Genomic DNA, 20,976 nt, shown 5'->3' with positions numbered 1-20,976 from the left:
TACATAAGCATGACTTGTTGACGGTTAATTACTAGTTTGAAGCCTTGCGATACAGTTGAATTAAACAGTTTTAGTACTAAATTGACTTAGAGCTACTAAAAATTGGTTTCAAAAAGCGTTGTCTTGTACCAATTATGGCAATAGCGTTCCTATCGAATATTTGCACGAGATGAACTCAAACGCCATCCAGAGCGAATGATAATGCAACGCTAATAAGTAATAAAGTGATTGCTTATATTTTTTTTCCAAAAAAAAAATGTGTTAAATCGATGTTAAATCAATTTATTGCAATGGGTTCATGGGAGCAAAAAATTTGAAGAGCTATGAGAAAATATATAAGACCCAACATTTATCGTCAACTTTACAAAAATTTTCTTGTTTTTCCCCTCCAATTTTCTTCAAAGTCTCATTCCAATTGCCATAAAGCCTATTCAGTTTTCCCAAAGGTGTACTGAAACAGTGATTTTTTTAACCTTCGCAAATAGTTATATTTCGGTGCGACATTCCTCGATCAATACAGTCGAATTTCGTTCGTTGCACTACGTTTAATTGCACTTCTTTTTAATTGGGCTCCCGTTAAGTGGGCTATAGCCCACCTAAAACGAAGGCAAGTGTCACTTTCTGACATAAACCGCAATTTGTTAATGTTGGTAGCCCTGAATTTCTATTGTAATCGGTGTTTTGACAGCTCAAATCTTAGCCCGATTAGTGAAAGTCTTTCACTAATCGGGCCACGGGTCTAGTGCAAAGAACGAAAGTTGACTGTACATTTTTCAGGCAGATGTTGACGTCATAATCCCGGTATTTCAGCGATCCAACTCAATTGTACTTTCGATAGATGTTTCTATAATATGAAAACACTAATAAATAATTAAATTTAGAAAAAAAACTCATGTGATAAAATTTTACGATGTTGCTACGCACGAAACACAGTTGCTGGTTTGAGAAGTTGTTAAAATGCGTTGCATTGTTATTCGATGCAGTACAAAAATGTTACACATTTATTTCTTCAGGTTTCAGGAACTTTTCGTGGAACATAGTGCCTTGATTGACGCATCAATTTTCCAATGTGACTAATTTGACGCAAATAGTGCTTTAGGAAGCAAAATAGCTTAATTTTTTTTGGAAAAAGGTTCATGACGTCATCCGGAAATCTTCTTTACTAGAAGTAGCCATGCATAAAGTGTTGAAAATAAGAGCGGCGAAAGAATTCAATCGTAGTCAAGCATTAACCTTTAGTTAGGTAGATGTAATTTTGCTATAAGCTGAAACCTTGGAATCAAAAATGTAAATGTTTAAAACAACGTTGTCCCCGTTCCAATGGGAAGGGCATGGGGTAGAAAGCCACACAATTATTAAAAACTAGTTTGGAAACTTGAAGAAAAACGCAGCGGTTTAGAATCATTCATATATTACGTATGTCATGCTCCAAAAAAGGGGGAGGGGTCACGAAGTGTTACGAGCCTTAAAACATTTATAGAGGTTCCATACAAAACGCGTATCGTATGTGACAAGCCTTACAACATTTATAGAGGTTCGCGTATAGAGCGGAAAGGGAAGGGAGAGGTAGCGTGATATAATTTGTGTATCATCCCTTAGGTATGGGAAAACAGGTTACGATGAGGAATAGGATGATGATGATATGGTGCTACCTGGGAGGGAGGCACCGATACTACACACGAAATATGACATGATTTTTTTCCAAACAGCAAGAAAACTCCAGCTTGCCAACGACAATCAAGGCAGACTTGATGAAAATCAATAGTTTTCTTTTGTTGTGTACCTTACACCTTTTCGGGCAAAGATTGAAAAAGGGCCAAAGTTTTCTTTGAATTTAATTTTCGTTTTTATTAGAAAAAGTAAAATGATGCATATTTAAGTACCGTCGATGGGGGTGACAATGGGTCTGGGGGGTGACATTGGTCAAAACGGAAAAATATGATTTATGAAATGACATTGGGTCAAAACGGAAAAATATGATTTATGAAATATTTCAGCTAATAACGGTGATCCCTGGCCACGATCACAGGGTTTGACGGTGCCAAAGTAGAAGGTGCACCATAATAATACCCGTCTGTGAAACATATCACCTTCCCAATACTTTGGCACACCTCCAACGGTTCATGATTTATCATGAAACGGCTGCATTCAGGCGGAGGATCTGTTAATACGTTTCGGCATATTATCAGGTCCTCTTCGAACGGAGGGACCGCCAGGGCTCATTAGTTACTTATAAACCAGTGCTGGTTGTTGATGGTTCAGTTCGTTTACCACGAGCTGTAGCATCCTTTGTACTAATCAGTAATGGTTGTTAAGTTTCGAAGCTAACGTGTGATCAATCGTTTTATAATGCAACATAAAAATGGGTGTTTGGTGGAACTGTGCGTTTTACTCGTCGTTATTAAATTTAGTGATTGTGAAGGTGCTAATAGTGATTTTATAATAAAATCTATGGTGATGAAAATTTGAAAATGAAAGTGGAAGTGATTCTGATAGTTTTGTAAAAATATAGTAATAATGATGTGAACTCTACTAATTTAATAATGGCCATAATACATTGTGCAATCATTTCTCTGAATATAAACTTATTGCTTAGTTGTGCCTAGTTCTTCAAACGTACATGATAAAAAAGTTAATAATGACAGCGAGTGCAGAAGAATGGATCGAAGTGATTTTTTACTGTAACTTTCTTGATCGTAGTGCTAAATCGTAGTTCGAATAGTAATGGCTCAACAGCAACAAAAATAATGAAAAATGTCAATTGATTATCTTTTAATTACTTAGTAATGATAACAGATGGTAAATGGTAAATAATAACAATGAATTTATATGAAAATGGTGTACTGTGAAAAGTGATGAGTGATAATCGGTGTTATACGTGATAGTGTCGAAAATAAAAGTGTCAATAGTGAGTGATGAAATGAAATGGGGAATGAGGACCTTTTAATAAAACTATTTCGTTCTTCACTTTAACCACTCTAGTAGCATTTCAGGCCTTATCATAGTTTGATAGTAGTCTGAACTACTACACTGCAAAACTACGGCAAGGGCTGATTGCTGCTAGCGTACACAGTGACCATTTGAGCAACATTGCTTAGGAACGTCTGTGTGATGAACGCAATAGAGGCTTATAAAAGCAAATGCTGGGAAGGAGCTTAGGGCAGATTAAGAGTGCCAGTACTACCCCTATCGCTACCGACAAAAAAAAAAAAAAAAAAAAAAAAAAAAAAAAAAAAAAAAAAAAAAAAAAAAAAAAAAAAAAAAAAAATGAAATATTTCAGCTAATAACGGTGATATTACTAAAATTAATAATTCATATGTTAGGGAACATATTATTACACATACATATACATTTTTAGAAATAGTAGTTTTTGTTTACTATATCAATAAACTTGTATGTTGAAATTAGATAAAATTTACAACATTAAATTTCTCCTGTGCAAAGTATCACGCATGTACTTTAACCTCTACCGTTATATAAGTAGAAGGCTTAAAGTCTTTTCATTACACTTCACACGTATTTTCTGTATTGTAGTATTTGATTTTTCAACAAAAAATTTATTTTTTTCGGTACGGTGTCTAAAACATCAAAAATGGGGGTGAGATTGGGTCAAGCAAGAACGACAGTAAATGAAATTGCAAGTCCACTTTTTTGACATTTTACGGTATTGGTAGTTCTCTTTTTCATTGAGATGTGTTTATTCTTTCTAAATACAGCATCTCTGGAACATCAAACTAGTCTACTTGAGGATTCCGTACATTGAATAACAATGCAACGCATTTTGACAACTTCTCAATCCAGCAACTGTGTTTCGTGCGCAGCAACATCGTAAAATTTATCAAATGGATTTTTTTTGTTAATTTAATTATTTATCAGTGTTTTCATATTATAGAAACATCTCCTGGAAGTACAAATGAGTTGGAACATTGAAATATCGTGATTATGATATCAACATCTGCCTGAAATGTATTGATCGTGGAATGTCGCTCCGAAATTTAACTATTTGCGAAGAATTAAAATAATCACTGTTTCAGTACACCTTTGGGGAAACTGAATAGGCTTCATGGCAATGGGGATGAGACTTTGAAGACAATTCGAGGGAAAAAATAGAAAATTTATGTAAACTTGACGATGAATGTTGTGTTTACATATTTTTTTCTCATAGCTCTTCAATTTTTTGGTATAATCGTTCTTTTATGAGGGTTTATCATACTTGTGAAACATCTTAGATATCTTTTCATCTTGTTTGCATCGTATTTCATCAATATTCTTCAGCTGTGAATGGTTTCGCAACCATATTATCAAAAACAAGTTATTTCAATTAAAGTTACCCAATATCACCCCCACTATGGGGTGAGATTGGGTCATTTTTCATTCACTTGTGGTGCCGCTGTGAATAAATATTTTTCTTTAATGTTTTGAACAGTTGTTAATGTACCATCAAAGTACATACACACCAAATTTGAAGTTTATTGGAGTTAAATTGCGATAGTTATTCAATAAATAATTCGTACACATATCTTTTTGACCCATTGTCACCCCCAACGACGGTACTTTATATTCAATCAGAATAAAAGGTGCTATCGTGACATTACTTTTGAATAGTCATGAATAGTTTATCAATCGATTTTTTGTCACATTTGATGAAATGCCAAAAAATGTTTTGATCAATTACGCACTTTTTCCAAGTTTGTCCATTGTTTGAGATCCGGGCTCACAGTGACAGTTCGTGACAGCAGAATCTCGGCTCACTATGACGTACAGAAATTTCGTATCGGTTTCTCTCTCCCAGGGTGCTACCATCTATTATAGCAACGCATCTGCCTATAGCACTGGAATAATCTGAAATGCAATATGTTCAAGATTGTACTTTTGTTGGTGAGCAGTCAGACTCCTGTATGAAGGTCCAAAAATGGATGTGCGGACCCACAAGCAGAGACACTTGCTCGAAACCCGTGACGCACTAATTTAAAAAAATTGTCGATTCATTGCTGAGAAAAATAGCTATGGGTGTAAAGTGTTTTTCACCCTTCTTACAACCATAAGAAGGGTATAAAGATCGCTTGAAAAACCGACTTTTGATCCGAGGCCCGGAGGGCCAAGTCTCATATACCAATCGATAGAGCTCGACGAACTGAGCACATGTCCGTGTGTGTGCATGTGTGTGTGTGTGTGTGTTACAAAAAATGTCACTCAATTATCTCAGCCGTTTGTCAACCGATTTAAACACTTTTAGCTCTAAAAGAAAGCTACAACATTCCCATAGAACGCTATTGAATTTCATTGCGATCGGACATTTTGTTACAGAGTTATGATTCAAACAGTATCGTGAAGTACTAAAAAAAGCATATTCTAATATTTTCAACTGTCTGCATTTTGATCGATTTTTCAGCCATTTTTGAACCGATTTAAGTTCTTTTATCGGCTAATGAAAGCTCTGACATTCAATCATAAGCCTTCAAATTTTCATTGAAATCGGATTACTAGTTTCAGAGATATCATTGGAAAAATTTTCTAAAGTACTGGAAAAAAAATTCTCTGAAATATTCATTTTTTTACATTTTGATCAATTTCTCAGCTATTTTTAATTCAATTTCAGCTCTTTTTTCGTCGATTGAAAGCTCGGATATCATTCACAACCATATTGCAATCGAATTATAAATTACAGAGATAAAAATCATTATTTTCAAAAATCTCTAAAATTCCCCTTTTTTTAATTTAAACCTGCACATAAATCTTAAAAAAATCGCTGGCAAAATCATTTTAGGGCTTAAATTTTTCATTTTTCGATATTATTTTACAGGATGGCAACATGGGTTTATAGACCCTCTTAAACTACAGTCGACTCTCCACAACTCGATGTTCTATAACTCGATATACTCTATAACTCGATAGATTTTTCTGTCCCTTCAAATTTCCATACATCGTGCTCTCTATAAGTCGATATTTCTATAACTCGATATCTCCACTAGTCGATGTCACGTGAGAGGGAAATTTCTCTCCATAACTCGATATTTATTTTAAAATCGTTCTTATTTGGGGAAACATGGTTAAATTCTTATTTGGAGATGAAAAAATACTTGCAAGTTGTAATAAAAGTTGAAAAACATGAAAATAAAACAAATATTGTCAGTCAAAATAATGTGATTTTTCGAGCATTTCGTAAAAAGTTTTCAAATAATAGTGTGTAAAGTACAATCAACAGAATAATATTATTTTCTTACAGAGGCGATCATTTATACATTAGAAATTCAGAAATTTGTTCCTTCGATTTTGTGATTTTTTGTTTCAGTACATTCTATAACTCGATAATTCTATAAGTCGATGGTCCCTTGAATATCGAGTTATGGAGAGTCGACTGTATGATAATAAGCGTATGAAAACTAATAAAGTTCGATATCCGCCTTTTGACGTGCAGTTTCCTGGACTTTTTTGCAAACCATTAAACTATTAGGGCAGATAGAACATAGTCACAACATCCTAAAGTTTAGTTATACACCGGGGATTCGCTGGTTGGAACACGACTGCCTTCCATCTAGCGAATCCGACCCGTTAGTAGGAAAGACTGACAGCTGGTGAAAATGCTCCACACGAACGCATCTGGACAGCAAATCGCCACAAAACGCACATATACATACGCATTTGTTCTATATATGGAGACTTCAAAGCGACGATACTCAGACGTCAAAGTCAGTTGGACATTTTCTGTTGACATTTGAGTGCTTTTAGTTGAAATATTTTCCAACCAGCGAACATCCAACCATCGAGTCATTCCATGTAGCGGAACCCCAACGAGCGAATCCCCACTGTACTGGTACAAGGTTCCAAATGAATGATGAATAATAATTATCTCATACCTGTATGGAAATGTAAGAAGGGTTCAGTCTCACCATCGGTGGATTAAGTCAGGTTTTGAAACATGTCGTTACTTTAAGTAAATATTTAGGACAAGTAAAAATTTAGTAAACAAAATTCAAAACATTTTTTTTGTCAAAATTCCTACGAAGAAAGGCAAACTAATTATTTTTCGAATGCGCCATAGAGTTTCAATTAGGCTTGTCATCACAAAGATATGGACAAAACACTTTCGTATGTTTTTGAGGGGGTGAACCCAAACTTTTTTTGGGAATATACAATAAATTTATTTTTTCATATAAAAAGCGTTACGGTCGAAAACTATCCAATTTAGCGTTGCGTAATAAAAGGACTCTGTCTTATGCTGGGATGAGCACTGTAATAAAATTTAATATATATATTTGCATACATACCAATGAATGCCCACGGTGTCGGTGAACATCCGATTTCCGCCAGCATCTTCGCGTGGTATGACTCGGCTGCATTATTAGTTGTAGTTGTAACGTGATACACAGAATACACCTGCGGTGACACATTACAAAGCCACTGCAACCGTAGGTACCGGCCAAACTGGTCGGCTGTCTGCTGATCCGTCGTGCGCTGTTTAATAATGTCAACTACTATATCCATAGCCCCTGCTATCTTGCTGGCCGGTAAATGAGCTAGCTGCATAGCCAGCCGGTACTCCAAATAAGTCTCGCTTGTAACAGGAATTCCTAAATTCACTATTTTCCTGCGAATGGCCTGTAAATAATAAATTACATAATGATTAAATAAAGACGGGTGCAGAGCTGGGAAAAGTTCTGAAATTCACACTACAGTAGGCAAGCGTAGCAAATCACAGTCAGCGGAGCCAGTGAAACTCACGCGTATCACTGCTGTAGGCAAAATGCCTTGAAAATAGCAAAACACCCGTTGCTAAGGGCAACCCAAAAACTACTGTAGAAAAATGTTCTATGGACCAATGCACGAGTTCACTATTTGACGTTTGAGCGGTGCCGTGTTTTTTACGTGAACATGGCAACGAGTGAATTCGGCACCGCTCAAACGTCAAATTAGTGAACTCGTGCATTGGTCCATTTGACGTTCTAGCGGTGCCGTGTTATTTATGTGACCATGGAAACCAGTGAATTCGGCACCGCTCAAACGTCAAATTAGTGAACTCGCTGCATTTCCCACATTAACAGTCTCCAATGACACTACTGATTTAGGAAATTCATGTACCCTACATAGGCTACTTGATGAGATTCACAATTTTGAGCTACTGTATTAGAAGAACCACGTGATTTTCACAAAAACTCAAGCCTACTACTATTACCATTCCCAGCTCTGGACGGGTGTCATAAAACAGGGTATCTTTGATAATGAGGGTAACTTTGATAGTACCGGTCCCACAACTAACTTATCAAGATAATAAAATTTCTGTCATTCGGTCAATGAAACCGAATACAAAAGTAAAGATTATTTGTATGACGCATCAATATCGAAAAACCCTTACGATACTTGAGGTTTAAAGAAACTGAGCTGAAATTTTGCAGGAAGATTTCGAATATCAAAAGCAAACTGTTAATTTAGAGGAAGGTGTAATCCGAGATGTTCGGGAAAATGAGACACCCCCCACATATTTTACCCAGGGTGGCCACCAAATTTCCATTTTGAAATTCCCGTTTTTTTCTAGGTTTTCCCGGTACAGTGCCCAACATTTTCCCGTTTTTTGATTTAGCTACTCAATTTCTAATCTTTTAATTTTTTCGTCGTGAAAATAGAGAGTTCTCTAAAGAAAACAACACAATCTATGAAATATGATTCAACAAATCACAGAAAAATCAACAGTGGTTTCAACATAACTGTCAAACATTCACTGAAAATTCGATGAAAGCCAAAATTTTACAAAAGTCTGTGGAAAATTAATTAAGCTCGATGAAAAACAATCTTTTTACCATATACCGAAATTTACACTAAAAATCAGTGAAATCATTAGGCATGGCCGGCGTATTTATAATTGCGAATTCCGCTAAAGTTTATATTTTTGTATATTTATAAAACTATACTGGACTGCAAAAACAATATGAAATGCTAGGTATTTTTGTAATTATAAATGATTTATGAAATTCCGTTCAATAAACGAACAGTGTCATAAACAAGTTAATATTCCAAATAGTTTCCGTCGTTGAGTGTTTTCATTTCACTCATCATAGTCTAATTTGTTCTCGCTATTCAGAGGAAGAAATCACCGGAAATTCGTTGAATATCACCGAACTATTCAATACTTTTGACAGCTGAACTTTTTTTAGCTTCACGGGTCGATAAAACACCAATATTCGGTGAAATTGCACGGAAATTTGTGGTTTATTCTGAGTGTTAAGTTGAGCTTGAGCTTGATTGGCAGCCCGTGGTTGCTACTCCAGTATCGCCAGATCAGCTGCACTTACACAAAGAACCAACCAGATGACTGCTTGGGACTAACAGACACCCTCAGTGTATAAGTGCTGGTGATCTTCTATTTTTTAGGCGACAATAGCGCCTGCCATGTCAGAATGAAGACCAATGAGGGGAAGGAGTTGATGATGCATTGAACTGGCTCCCACGGTAGATCGTATTTCTGTCCGTCTTATGAAGCAGAAGCGGTAGCCATTAGATCACCAACCCCGTATTTTGTGGTTTATTCTGAGTGTTAAGTTTAAGATAAAAAATAAACTAAGTCACATATACACACGCATCTAACTCTTCCTTATTTGTTAAATGTTTTGTCGATATTTTGAAGAATAAAATATTAGATACCTACTTTTAAAAATAATTGATCGTAAGAAAAAAATAATTTAATGAACCTCGATTCAAAACATCGAGTCAAAAAGTTAGAGGAAAGGTTAAAAAAATATTCTTAAGTCAAAACCTTCAAAGAAGTGGAAATATTTGAAAAATAATTCAAAACATGGTTAGCGATGTTGTGAGAAAAGTAGAACATTTTTAAGACTTACACTAAAAAATAGAAACTAAATTACTAAAAACAAATTTAAGCATTCCAATGTGTTATTCAAACTATGATTTTCTACAACTTCTGGTGTGTAGATTTATAACTCCAAAATGTTCGTTCAACACGATTGGAAATTCTAACTAATTGTGCGGATGGCGGCTTGGTTTCAACGAGAATTAATCCGTAATAACATAATTTCTGTCAAATGTACCATTATCATATGGTAGGGAACCAGATCCTATTCTTGGCACTTTTGATTCACTTCGGCATTGGTGTTTTTTGAAAGCTACAAAACAAATATTTGGCCACAATATGCGTCTTACTGAAGCGCTTCGTGTTGCTAAGTTTCAGTCGATTCGGCCGAGAAGTGCAAAAGTGAATCATGGAAGTGCCCAAGTGGTTCTGCACCCTATGATGTACTATAACAAAGTAAATTGTTCTACAATTCTATGATTGTTTCGAATTGGGGCGTAATCAAATGAAATAGTAATTTCATCGAACATTTTTTTTCTCGTGTATATCAAAGCAAAGAGGGCGGAAGCGAAGACCACTATAACAATAATGATCCCATTTTTTTGCAGCAATCCCATTCTTTTTGTTATAGTAGTATTCGGTGGAAGGTAGGGACTAGGAGAGAAAGAGAGAGAAAATCTGCTATCACATGTGTGATAATGACATATATCTACTGCATAAATACCTGCTTAAAATGGAAAAGGCACCCCTGCAGATTTGCCTTCGGGAATACCGTGCGGCAAGCCTGCATAAGTGCCTTCTCGTAGTCCGTCACGATTGTTACCACCTTTGCCGGCTCTATTACAGCGGCTATCTTCGATAAAATAGTGATGTAAACATCGGCCTTTGCCGAGTCAGCTGATGGCATGAATGCTAGCGGGAAAATCTAAAATGAAAGAATAAACTCAGCAAAAATATTCAAAACAAAACATGGTAATTTTTATGAAATGCAGAGGCGCGTGATCGGGTGGTGGCTGATCAATGAGAGAATGTGCAAGTTGAGGATCAAAGGCCGGTTCTTCAACTACAGCATACGTGCACAACCCTCACTCCGGTAGCTCGTTAATGGTTTTTGTCAGTCCTTCATTCTTCATTTGTGTAATTAGTTTGTTTTATGCAGTTCATTAATTCAAATCTGTTCTTGTCACTAGCTGGTGGTGACCAATCGATTAAGTTTTCAGCTCAAACGGGTGTTTGGTTCTCCAGATTTGTACTCGTGAAAATTTGAAGTTTGGCTTTGATTCATCTTCATAATAATCAATTATAAATCAAATCAGAAGAACTACTACTATAACTTTTTGATTTTAAATACATACCTTCCCGCCTACTTCTGCATAGGCCATAAACAGCTGGCTGAACATTGCTGGCTTCGTTTTAAAAGTTCCATCAAAATATAACGAAGTTTTTTCGATTTCCGTTATCGCTTCGAGTGTGGCCGGTACTATAAAAAACAGAGTTTTGCCTACACATCCGTGGTAAAATTTTTGTCCGTATATGGTACGAAAACCAGCCGCCTTCTCCGATCCCATCAGTTCGTGAAATTCAGCAGGGGTTTTCGGCGAAGGTGGGAAACACGTGCTTCTGGCCTTCCTCATCGAACTGGCCACGTTTTTGTAAAGCACGTGTTTCGCTGCGCCTTGGTGCCTATAAATATGTAATGAAATGAAGTTTTTTTAGTATGACTAAATTAAGGTTTTATTTAGAATCGCACATTAGGGGCGATCCATTAATTACGTAAGACATTTTTTGGAGTTTTTGAACCCCATGGTATGATTTTTTGTACGAAAATTAAAAATAAAATGTAAGGCGCGTAAGAAATCTCACACAAAAAGTGTTACGGAGGAGAGAGGGGGTTGGATATATCCAATTTCAGCGTTACGTAATAAATGGATGCTGCCTTACATTAAAATTTTTATTTATTTGATTACTTCGCGAGTGCGCGGAACTAGGAATTCTTCTGCGGGGAATCGTTTATCGAATCGTTTTATTTCTTAACTGCGTTGAATTACGGTATTTTTACGGTATTAAACAAGGAAACAGGTAATTTACAACTAAAATAAACTTACTCTGTTGTATTAGACACCCTGTCGAAAATGTTTCGCACAGATTCGTAGGTGCCTGGCCTCCGGTTGGCGCATTCCTGCTTTAATGCATGAACCATTTTTGCCTTTGAAATCAGCAGCGTATGGGGAGGATGTGTGTGCTGGCTGTTTTTGAACGTTCCAATTTCGGACCTAAAAATGATGGTTGTGAAGTGATCATTAGTTTATTGCAAAAATGCCATTTAGTTGCAAGTCCGCTTTTTGCAAAATAATTAAAGCAATTCGGCATAAACATAAGAAAAGGGCACATTCACATTGATAAACAATGACTTTGCAATCCGCTGGTGAGTCCTATTCAGCTTTTTAAGGTGAAGATAAATCGAAGCCAAACCTTAAATTTTCAAGGGCACAAATCTGAAGAACCAAACATTTGTTTAAGCTGAAAACTTAACCAATTGGTCACCACCAGATAGTGACCAATCGATTAAGTTTTCACCTTAAACAGGTGTTCGGTTCTCCAGATTAATGCTCTTGAAAATTTCGATTCATCTTCACTTTAAAAGCGCTAATGGCTGCCGCAGCCAGGCTAACTTTCTGGTAGGGTTCAGCCGATATGACGTTCGGCTTGGGTATTTTATATGAGCCTCTGTACGTGCCATAAATCCTTTTGTTCTTTTGACTTTTACTGTGTGCTCTGTGTTGGTGCTGTCTCGCTCTCTCTCACGGGCAACTTGAAAACAGAGTAAAAGTCAAACGGTTTATAGCTCATAGAGCGGACCAGAAAAAGCTAGATTCAAGTCACCGCGCTCAACAATACCACTATCAGGAAGAGCTAAAATTCATCTTCCTGATAGTGGTGTTAGTTTACGGGCTTATAAGGCTTTCGCACCGTTCGCTTTCCAGCAACAAGATCAAATGGGATTAACCAAATACTAAATATTTACATTTATGTTCGGGTATGCTTCAAAAATCAATTACCTTACGAGGAATCGTGCTCTACAATTAGTCCTGTTCGAGCATTTGTACAAAGTTCCGCTTAATGTCCTTTTGTCTACATGGAAAACGTAGCCATCGACGATTATTCCTCCTTGCTTACCCCTTTGTCCGATGAATGATGTGAATGGAACACTGGAATAAAAAAAAACATACACCATACATACACAGCTATGCTAGTTACTAGGGGCTCATGCATTTATTTCATAAAGCTGAGTATGCTGTTCCGCTAAAGAAAACTAAAAATTTCTGCCCAAGAAATGGTCAAGAAATTTCCTACAGTGAGCTCCATTTGAATTGACATTTCTTTTCAACTGCGTACTACGATCAAAGAAAAATATTTTTCTTGTGCATTTCTTGCAAGAAATTTCCCACGCATCGAGATAGGCGATTACTTTTCTGTTGAAGTGCATACTTCGCTTAAAGCTAAGTATGCTGTTCCGCTCAAGAAAAGTAAAAATTTCTGCCCAAGAAATGGTCAAGAAATTTCGTACAGTGAGCTCCATTTGAATTGACATTTCTTTTCAACTGCGTACTGCGATCAGAAAAATGAGCTTTCTTGATCGTTTCCTTGCAGGAATTTCCCATGCATCAAGATAGGCCGAGAAATTACTTGGCAGCAGCGAATCAGGCTTAAAGGCCGGTTTGCTACTGACAAGAAAAGGAATAGCCTATCTCGATGCGTGGAAAATTTCTCCCAAGAAATGGTCAAGAAAATCTCTTTTTTCTGATCGCAGTACGCAGTTGAGAAGAAATGTCACTTCAAAGGGGGCTCTCTGTAGGAAATTTCTTGACCCTTTCAGTTCAGAATTTCTTTACTTTTCTTGAGCGAAACGGCATACTTAGCTTAACGCTGAAATTGGCTATTTTGGACACCCAAAAACTCTCTCTAGCGTTATGAAATTTGTGAATGGGCCCTACATTGTTGTTTGTTTTGATTGACGACGTTGAGCAAAGAATCAAAATAGTAAGCCTCTGTACGTGCCATAAATTCTTTTGTTCTCATGACTTTTACTGTGCGCCGTGTGTTGGTGCTGTCTCGCTCTCTCTTACGGGCAACTTGAAAACAGGGTGCACAGTAAAAGTCAAACGTTTTATAGCAGGCATAGGCTCATTATCGTTATGATCGTCATGACTGTGCTATGAGAACTTTACACTCAAAATAATCCAAACGTCAATGGTACGTGAAAAATCACGTACATCATTCCAAATTAATTTTGCCTCCTATTCACCTGACTGAGGTAATACCCAATTAACCACAAGCATTAAGGCATTACCGTATTTTTACTTTAATTCAACGAGTGCAATGCATCATTGCTTTTATTCTGCAACATGCGTGCAGTAATGCTTTAATTCCATTTTATGAATGCAATGTAGCATTGTTCTATTGTAGCAATGAAATGTACATTAATGGGTGATATACGGTTACCATTCAATGCTTCATTGCATCATCTTACTCAGTGCTTCATCGCAACAAAAATGGTAAGATTTCATTGCTCTATTTATTGTCAACCTTCCCCTCACTCAGGCAAATAGACTATAGAAATAGTTGAATATCTCTTATGAAAATTCGCCACAAGAAATCTTGTTGAAATTCGCAGATTTGTCTAACGAGAAACCAGAATTTGGAAACAAAAAATAAGCAACAGCCTGGAATTGAACCAAAAACCTTACGATTGATAGGCCCGTGCGCACACCACACAGCTATCGACGATTCAAAGTGCCGAGATGCTAAAACAATATATTCGCGTCTACGAAGGCAATTACCACAGTTGACCCTATGCGTGAAGCTCCGATTATTTTACATGGCAAAGCATAGGAAATCAATTTTCAAATGCTTCTAAAAAATTCAAAACACTTTTCAATTAAATTCTGTTAAGTGTACGGGGTTAGACTATTGATCAAATATAGAATCAGCAGCATATTGAGAAAAAAATATAAAACTCAAAATTATATGCCTATAATGTAGCCCATTGAAAGTATATCAACATGTACTGAAAAGATTTTAAATGACTATTGTAGTTAATTTTATATGAGCATTTGAAATTTCGCTTCCTATACCTTGCCGGGTAAAATTTTTGAAGCTTCACGCATCGAGCAAACTTTTCCCAGATGGCAGTACCGTACCTTCGTACACTCGAATAAAACGTGAAGATTTAGCCCCACACAATGAAAACAAAACAAAATCTCAACAGCAAAAAAGCGACAGCCGTGGTAAACTTGCAAGTGCAGTCGTGTCCACTTACTTATTGCGCACTTCACCCCACATTGGACTATCACAAAGTTTGTTGAGTCCAAAAAATGTGATAAGGGTGCACGCTTGCATCGGATCATTAAAACGTATTCGGTACACTTGTCCCTTGAACCACAAGGAATAAGTGCACTAAAAACACCAACATGATTCGACGGCTCAGGATTAAGCTGCTTACACATTTTGAAGGAGCTCACACACTTGGGACGGTCCACGTCCGAAGTGTGTAAGGAGTGAAATCGACAATATTTATCACTGGCAATGAAAGGGAGCTGCTTGAAGTTGCACAATTTTTCCGGCCAAGACATCCAGCATTCATGGTCCGGAGGATAGGCGCGGCGAGTCATCGAAAACATCACACAATTAATTTAGGTTCAAATCCAAGCAACAGGGAGTAAACAAAAATATACATATGAATCATAGCAAAAAAAAGCAACGCTGACCTGACATCCAATGAACAAAAAAATACAAAAAAAATTTTGTGTTTCTATTTTTAATCCTTTCCTTCATGCATTAAATACACTTTGGCTAAAGCTTTTATACGGTACAGACAGTAACTATACTTTAGCAATTGCCAACATAGAGCTAAGAAATGTAGCCGTATTTACACTTTAATAGCGCCCTTTTCCACTTTAATACTGCATTAATGAGACATATAATGCAGTATGACTTTATATGCCATATTTTATAGAAGCATATAAAGTGATATTGATGCAACTATATACAGCTGTACGGTTACTTGGGTAGTTACTAGAGCATGTATAATCACCAAATGGGGACTGGTGATTGTTACTGTGGCTACCAGTAGAACTGACGTGAAAATCACGTAGGCCCATAAATTCATTTGGCTATCTGCGTTTAGTGTTCATTCGCTCTTGAGTTCAAATTTAAATATGGTGGCCGCAAGTTTTTCTAAGAGCTGCTGGACTTCAAAAATCAGTTTTTTTGGTAAATATATGATAAATACTGATGATTCATACATTTTTATACCTTAATATCAAATACAGATTACGGAACGTTGAACAGCAAGTCCGACCAACTTAGTGGAGAAACAAGACATTTTTCAATGTCTTACAACCTGGAAAAACTTTAGAAGAACGTGTGTTTGTTCTGATGGAATGCCTCCGTGTCAGCAAGTATATTTATTATTACTAGATATCTTGCTGGTTATTTTATTAAAAAAAATGATATAATATATTAAATAGTTTAATCTCTTGAGTAGTTTTTTTTTCATTTTGAAAAACTATTAAAAAAAAAAAAAAAAAAGTAAAAGCTACGAGGAAATTCATGTAGCTGTGACGTGAAACTTCGATGGATGTGGTGAGGTACATTTTTTCATGCGTTCATTCACTGCTACCTTTGATCCACGTAAAGTATTACGAGAAAATTGGGGTGGAAAAAAACCACGTACGTTTTCACGTAACAATGACGTTTGGATTATTTTGAGTGTAGAATTCAGATACGGAGGAAAATATGTATTGACAGCATTGCAAATATTTGTAAAGTTCCGACGGCAAGTTTTCTTCAGAAATATTGTAAATCTGCGATGTGATAGGAAATGACGCCCAGCTAGTGACTCATTATGTTTCTATATGTTGCTATCAATCAGCACGCAAAGCACACTTTGTGAATTTTGTTCTGTGCGGTGATAGCCTGGTGTGCGTTATTTCCGCGAGGCTATCCAAATTTTTAAATTTTCCCGCAATATGTTAATGGTAAAATAGGTCTCCTCAAGATATGCAAAAAGTGCCCAATCATTTTCAATTCAATTAGACACGACCAGCAGCTGAGTCTACCACAAAATAAAAAACAACACAAGATGCCCAAGTAACATTTCTAGCTGACTAAGAATGTATACACTTCATACAATCGTATGATTTGTATTTAAGGTGAAGATGCATCGAAGCCAAACCTCGAATTTTCAAGAACACAAATCGCGATTTTAAGCGCGAACGATTGTCAGGTTCTCTAGATTTGTGCTCTTGAAAATTCGAGGTTTGGCTTCGATGCATTTTTACCTTAAAGTAAAATAGAGAATAGCTAATGATAAATTGTGCAATATTAGAAAGGTAATTTTAGTAGCTTTGGTTGAAATTATTTATTCTAGTGGCTTATTTTTGATAATTACATAACACATAGTAAACAAACCATGGAATTCTTGTATTAAATTTGAACACTTGGTTCAACCTATTTTCTAGCAAAGTGTTCCATTTGTAATGATGCACCAAAATGACTTTGAAGTAAAAAATAATCCAATATATTTAAGTCATGCATTTTAGTGTTCAAAACTCCGTTTTTCTAGCTTTAACTTAGGAGGCTCATTTTGCCCCGCCCCTTCGCTTTTTAAAAAATATTATGTTTTCTAATAATTTTGTTTCGTGCACGTATTGTTCAGTATTATCTGAAGTTTCAATGGATTAGTAAAACTTACCAGAATAATAAATATAATTGTCTTATAAGCTTAATTGAAAACATTCAAAATTACCTATAATCTTTTCATGACAAAGGACAAATTTGACCAATTTAAAAATATTTAGAGTGTTGAAACGAATTTGCTAATGGTTTTTATTGTGATGGCTATTTCAAGCATCCTCTAGCAGATCAAAATGACACTATCAAAACACTGTGTTTGACGTCAAATCCGGAGTGGCTCACATTGCCCTGTATGTTCATATTGCCACCATTGCCCCTACTAACATTTGTTAAAATGTATCTATAGTAATTTCCATATAAACCTACCACCTAGAAAGGTGAAAATTTAACAGAAGACAGACAGTGCATGTATAAGGTATTGGAAAAAGCGTGACAGATGGAGGAGGTCTAGGAATCCTGAAAAACGATTGACGTCATATTTGAATCTTCCCCTAGACGAACATTGCAACGCGCACAAAGAGAAGACCACAGTGCAGCATTCACAGAGAGGCAAAGTTAGTTCTCAAAAAGGAAATCAAGAGTCGAAAACGGGCATGCTTTGATAGCACTGGCTTAATTTGCCACAGAATTCAAACTTCATGTGCATAACAATAGTTATCATCAGAGTTTGTAATACTTTCGATGCGGAAAAGTTATTTTTTGATGGTTTAGAGAATTGTTGTATTTTGCCATATAGAAGAAACTAAGTATTTTGTATGGAGACTGCAAGCATGTTGAAAAAATTGGTTAAATTGAAATTTAATCGCGCACTTTCAATCGAATTATGTCTGAAATGAAAGTTTAAGTTTTATTTTGCATGTTTGATGGATTAGATTACACAAATGTTAGATAAATTGTACTTTAAATTTCATGTAAACATCAATAAAACTAGTGTTTCATACAACTTTGGCGACCTGTAGCTAAAAATTGTGACGTGCTGGAACATTTCTGAGAATGGCACTAGATTCAGCAACCCCAAATCTACTAGAAACACATAATTTGATCCTTGAGACACGCAAAAATGTCATTTTTGTTACGCTGTGTAGTCTATGCCAGAGGGACAACTCGAGTATGTGGGGTGCTTCCTACAGAGTGTCTACCGCCAGCGCCGTAAGCAGCAGATGAAGCAGAAGAAGTGGCGAGGGTGACGAACAAAGAGCTAGCAGAAGTCGTGAAATCATGCAGTGAATGCGGATCCGGAATTACGATTAATCGATGCGTAGATCAATCTTCACGGATGTATGGAAGCGGCAGAAATTTGTGCTACTACTACTTTTTGTACGGAGCGTTTATAAATATTAATTACTTTTAAACGTAGTAAAAAAAAATTCCTATTATATAAGGTAAAATAAACAACTCAAGATATGACAAATTTTGAAAAATCATTTATTCATTCGTGAGCAGTGTGAGACAACGAAAATCATATGTAGGGGCAATGGGGGCAATATGAACATACGGAGCAATATTAGCCACCCCGGTTTTGACATCAAAAACAGTGTTTTAATGTCTACTGTCATTATGATCTGCTAAAGGATGCCTCAAATAGCCACCACAATAAAAACCGTAAGAATATTCGTTTGAACACTCAAGATATTTACAAAAAATGTACAAATTTGTCCTTCGTCATGAAAAGCTTATAATTTTGGCAGTTTTTAATTAGGCCTATAAGACAATTATATTTATAATTCTGGTAAATTTTACCAATCCATTGAAACTTCTGATCATAATGAACAGTTCGTGAGCGAAATTAGATTTGTTCGTAAACAAAATTATTGAAAAACAATATATTATTTTCAAGATGAAGGGGTGGGGCAAAATGAGCAAAACAAACGAAATACGTTGAACCAAGTACTGCAATTTAGTACTAGTTTAACATGGTCTGTTTACTATGTATAATGTATCTTTTAAAAATAAGCCGCTAGAATCAATAATTTCAAGCAAAGCTAATACAATTTCCTTTCCAATAATGTACTCTTCACCACTAACTCTTCTCTATACTGTTTTAAACAAAAATCATTCGATTGAATGAGGTGGCTCATAGTGCCCCGTAGGGTGGCTCATAATGCCCCATATGGTTGGTGTAGAAAAACATAGTTTTCCAAAAAGTTCCTGAAATAATTTGCAAGTTGATGTTAACATTAATTATCGACGTAAAATGGAAGATAACATTTAATAGTACAAGTCACTTGCATTTAAACCATATTTTTTGCTGATTTTCTATGCATTCTATGGCGTTTTCCTTAGGCGGCCCATATTGCCCCGATCACCCCTATCTAGTACACTAAGGTTTTTTTTTACACGGTCCCCGTGCCGTGCAAAAAAATTCCGTGCAAAAAAAAACCGTGCTAATTCTGGAATTTGAGTTAAAATAAACCGTGGTAATTCTAGAATCCGTGGAAAAAGTACCGTGTTAATTCTGAAATCCGTGTGAATAGGAAAAAAAAAGCCGTGTTAATTCCGAAATCCGTGTAAATAAGTAAAAAAAACCGTGTTATTTCCGAATTTTGTGTAAAAATAGTACCGTGTTAATTCCGAAAGACGTGTAAAAAAAGCCGTGTAAAAATAAAGCGTGCAAAAAAAAAACATGTAAAAAAAGACTTTAGTGTATTGTTCTAAACATTGTTAGAAGTCGTGCAAAAATCCGAAGAAACCGTGAAATTTTCAGCATTTTATCGACTTTTCTTTGAGCTCTTTTTTGTATGTATTAACGACACTTTAGACCAGAAGGGTGCATTCGTGTCGATTTTTTTAGGTCACCAATCTGCCCCACTTTACCTTAAACACTTGTGAACTTCCTATCCCAGCAGTAATCATTCTCCTTGTTGTTTCATAAAAAAAATGTTGGCATCATATCTTGCTGTTCGAACTCGCTGTCCCTTGTCGGGCATAAAAAGAAAACATCCTTTGTTTGCAATACATACCTATCGATTGGATTTTCCTCGCTGGAATGATCAGTAGTCACTTGATCTTTGCTCAGGATCAAAGGGAAAGACGGAGTGATACTTGCAACCTCTTCTGCAATATAATCTTCGGATCCTTCAGCATTTAAAGTAGTATCATCTATAACGGGAACGGCAGATTCGGAGGGGTTCGATGCAACGCTGAGTCTTCGTTTCTTTGGCATCATCGATTTCGGCTGAAATTTTAAATTATTGTTAGATTTGTAGTTAAATGTAAATGTAGGCTTATGGAGGTAAATGAATAAGGACCCGAGACTTTTCATTTTATGAAGTGGACAACTTGTGCTAGCTAATGTTTTCTGTACTTCGTTTGACTTATTTTGTACGATGCTGAGATAATAAAAAAAAACACCCGAATAATAAACAAACGAGGTTAGAAGGTTATCAAAATCAATGATTATTGGAAATTGACTGAAAAATTCAACAATCTTTATTTTTATTTTCAAGATTTCCAGATATCATAAAAACAATTTTCT

The 20,976-nt window shown here is 36.1% G+C and overlaps 1 protein-coding gene across 2 annotated transcripts in view; it reads right to left on the bottom strand.

The window, feature by feature from the left end:
* Positions 1-7,100: 7,100 nt before the first annotated feature.
* Positions 7,101-20,976, bottom strand: part of LOC110677048 (bromodomain-containing protein 4-like) — a 35,402-nt gene continuing 21,526 nt past the window's right edge. The window contains exons 5-9 of one of the 2 annotated variants that reach the window (XM_021847596.1): positions 20,462-20,676; positions 11,909-12,076; positions 11,159-11,486; positions 10,528-10,728; positions 7,101-7,600 (exon numbers count right to left, since the gene is read on the bottom strand). In XM_021847596.1, coding sequence (XP_021703288.1) covers positions 7,187-7,600; positions 10,528-10,728; positions 11,159-11,486; positions 11,909-12,076; positions 20,462-20,676 — 1,326 coding nt within the window. In that variant the 3' untranslated portion in view covers positions 7,101-7,186. Of the gene's footprint in view, positions 7,601-10,527; positions 10,729-11,158; positions 11,487-11,908; positions 12,077-12,638; positions 13,013-20,461; positions 20,677-20,976 lie in introns of those variants that run through there. The other variant, XM_021847669.1, reaches the window with a different exon arrangement.

This window comes from Aedes aegypti, chromosome 1 (genome assembly GCF_002204515.2).
Source record: "Aedes aegypti strain LVP_AGWG chromosome 1, AaegL5.0 Primary Assembly, whole genome shotgun sequence".
NCBI classification, from domain to species: domain Eukaryota; kingdom Metazoa; phylum Arthropoda; class Insecta; order Diptera; family Culicidae; genus Aedes; species Aedes aegypti.
The sequence above is the reverse complement of the archived record's forward strand: the minus strand, read 5'-3'. Positions and strand labels throughout refer to the sequence as shown.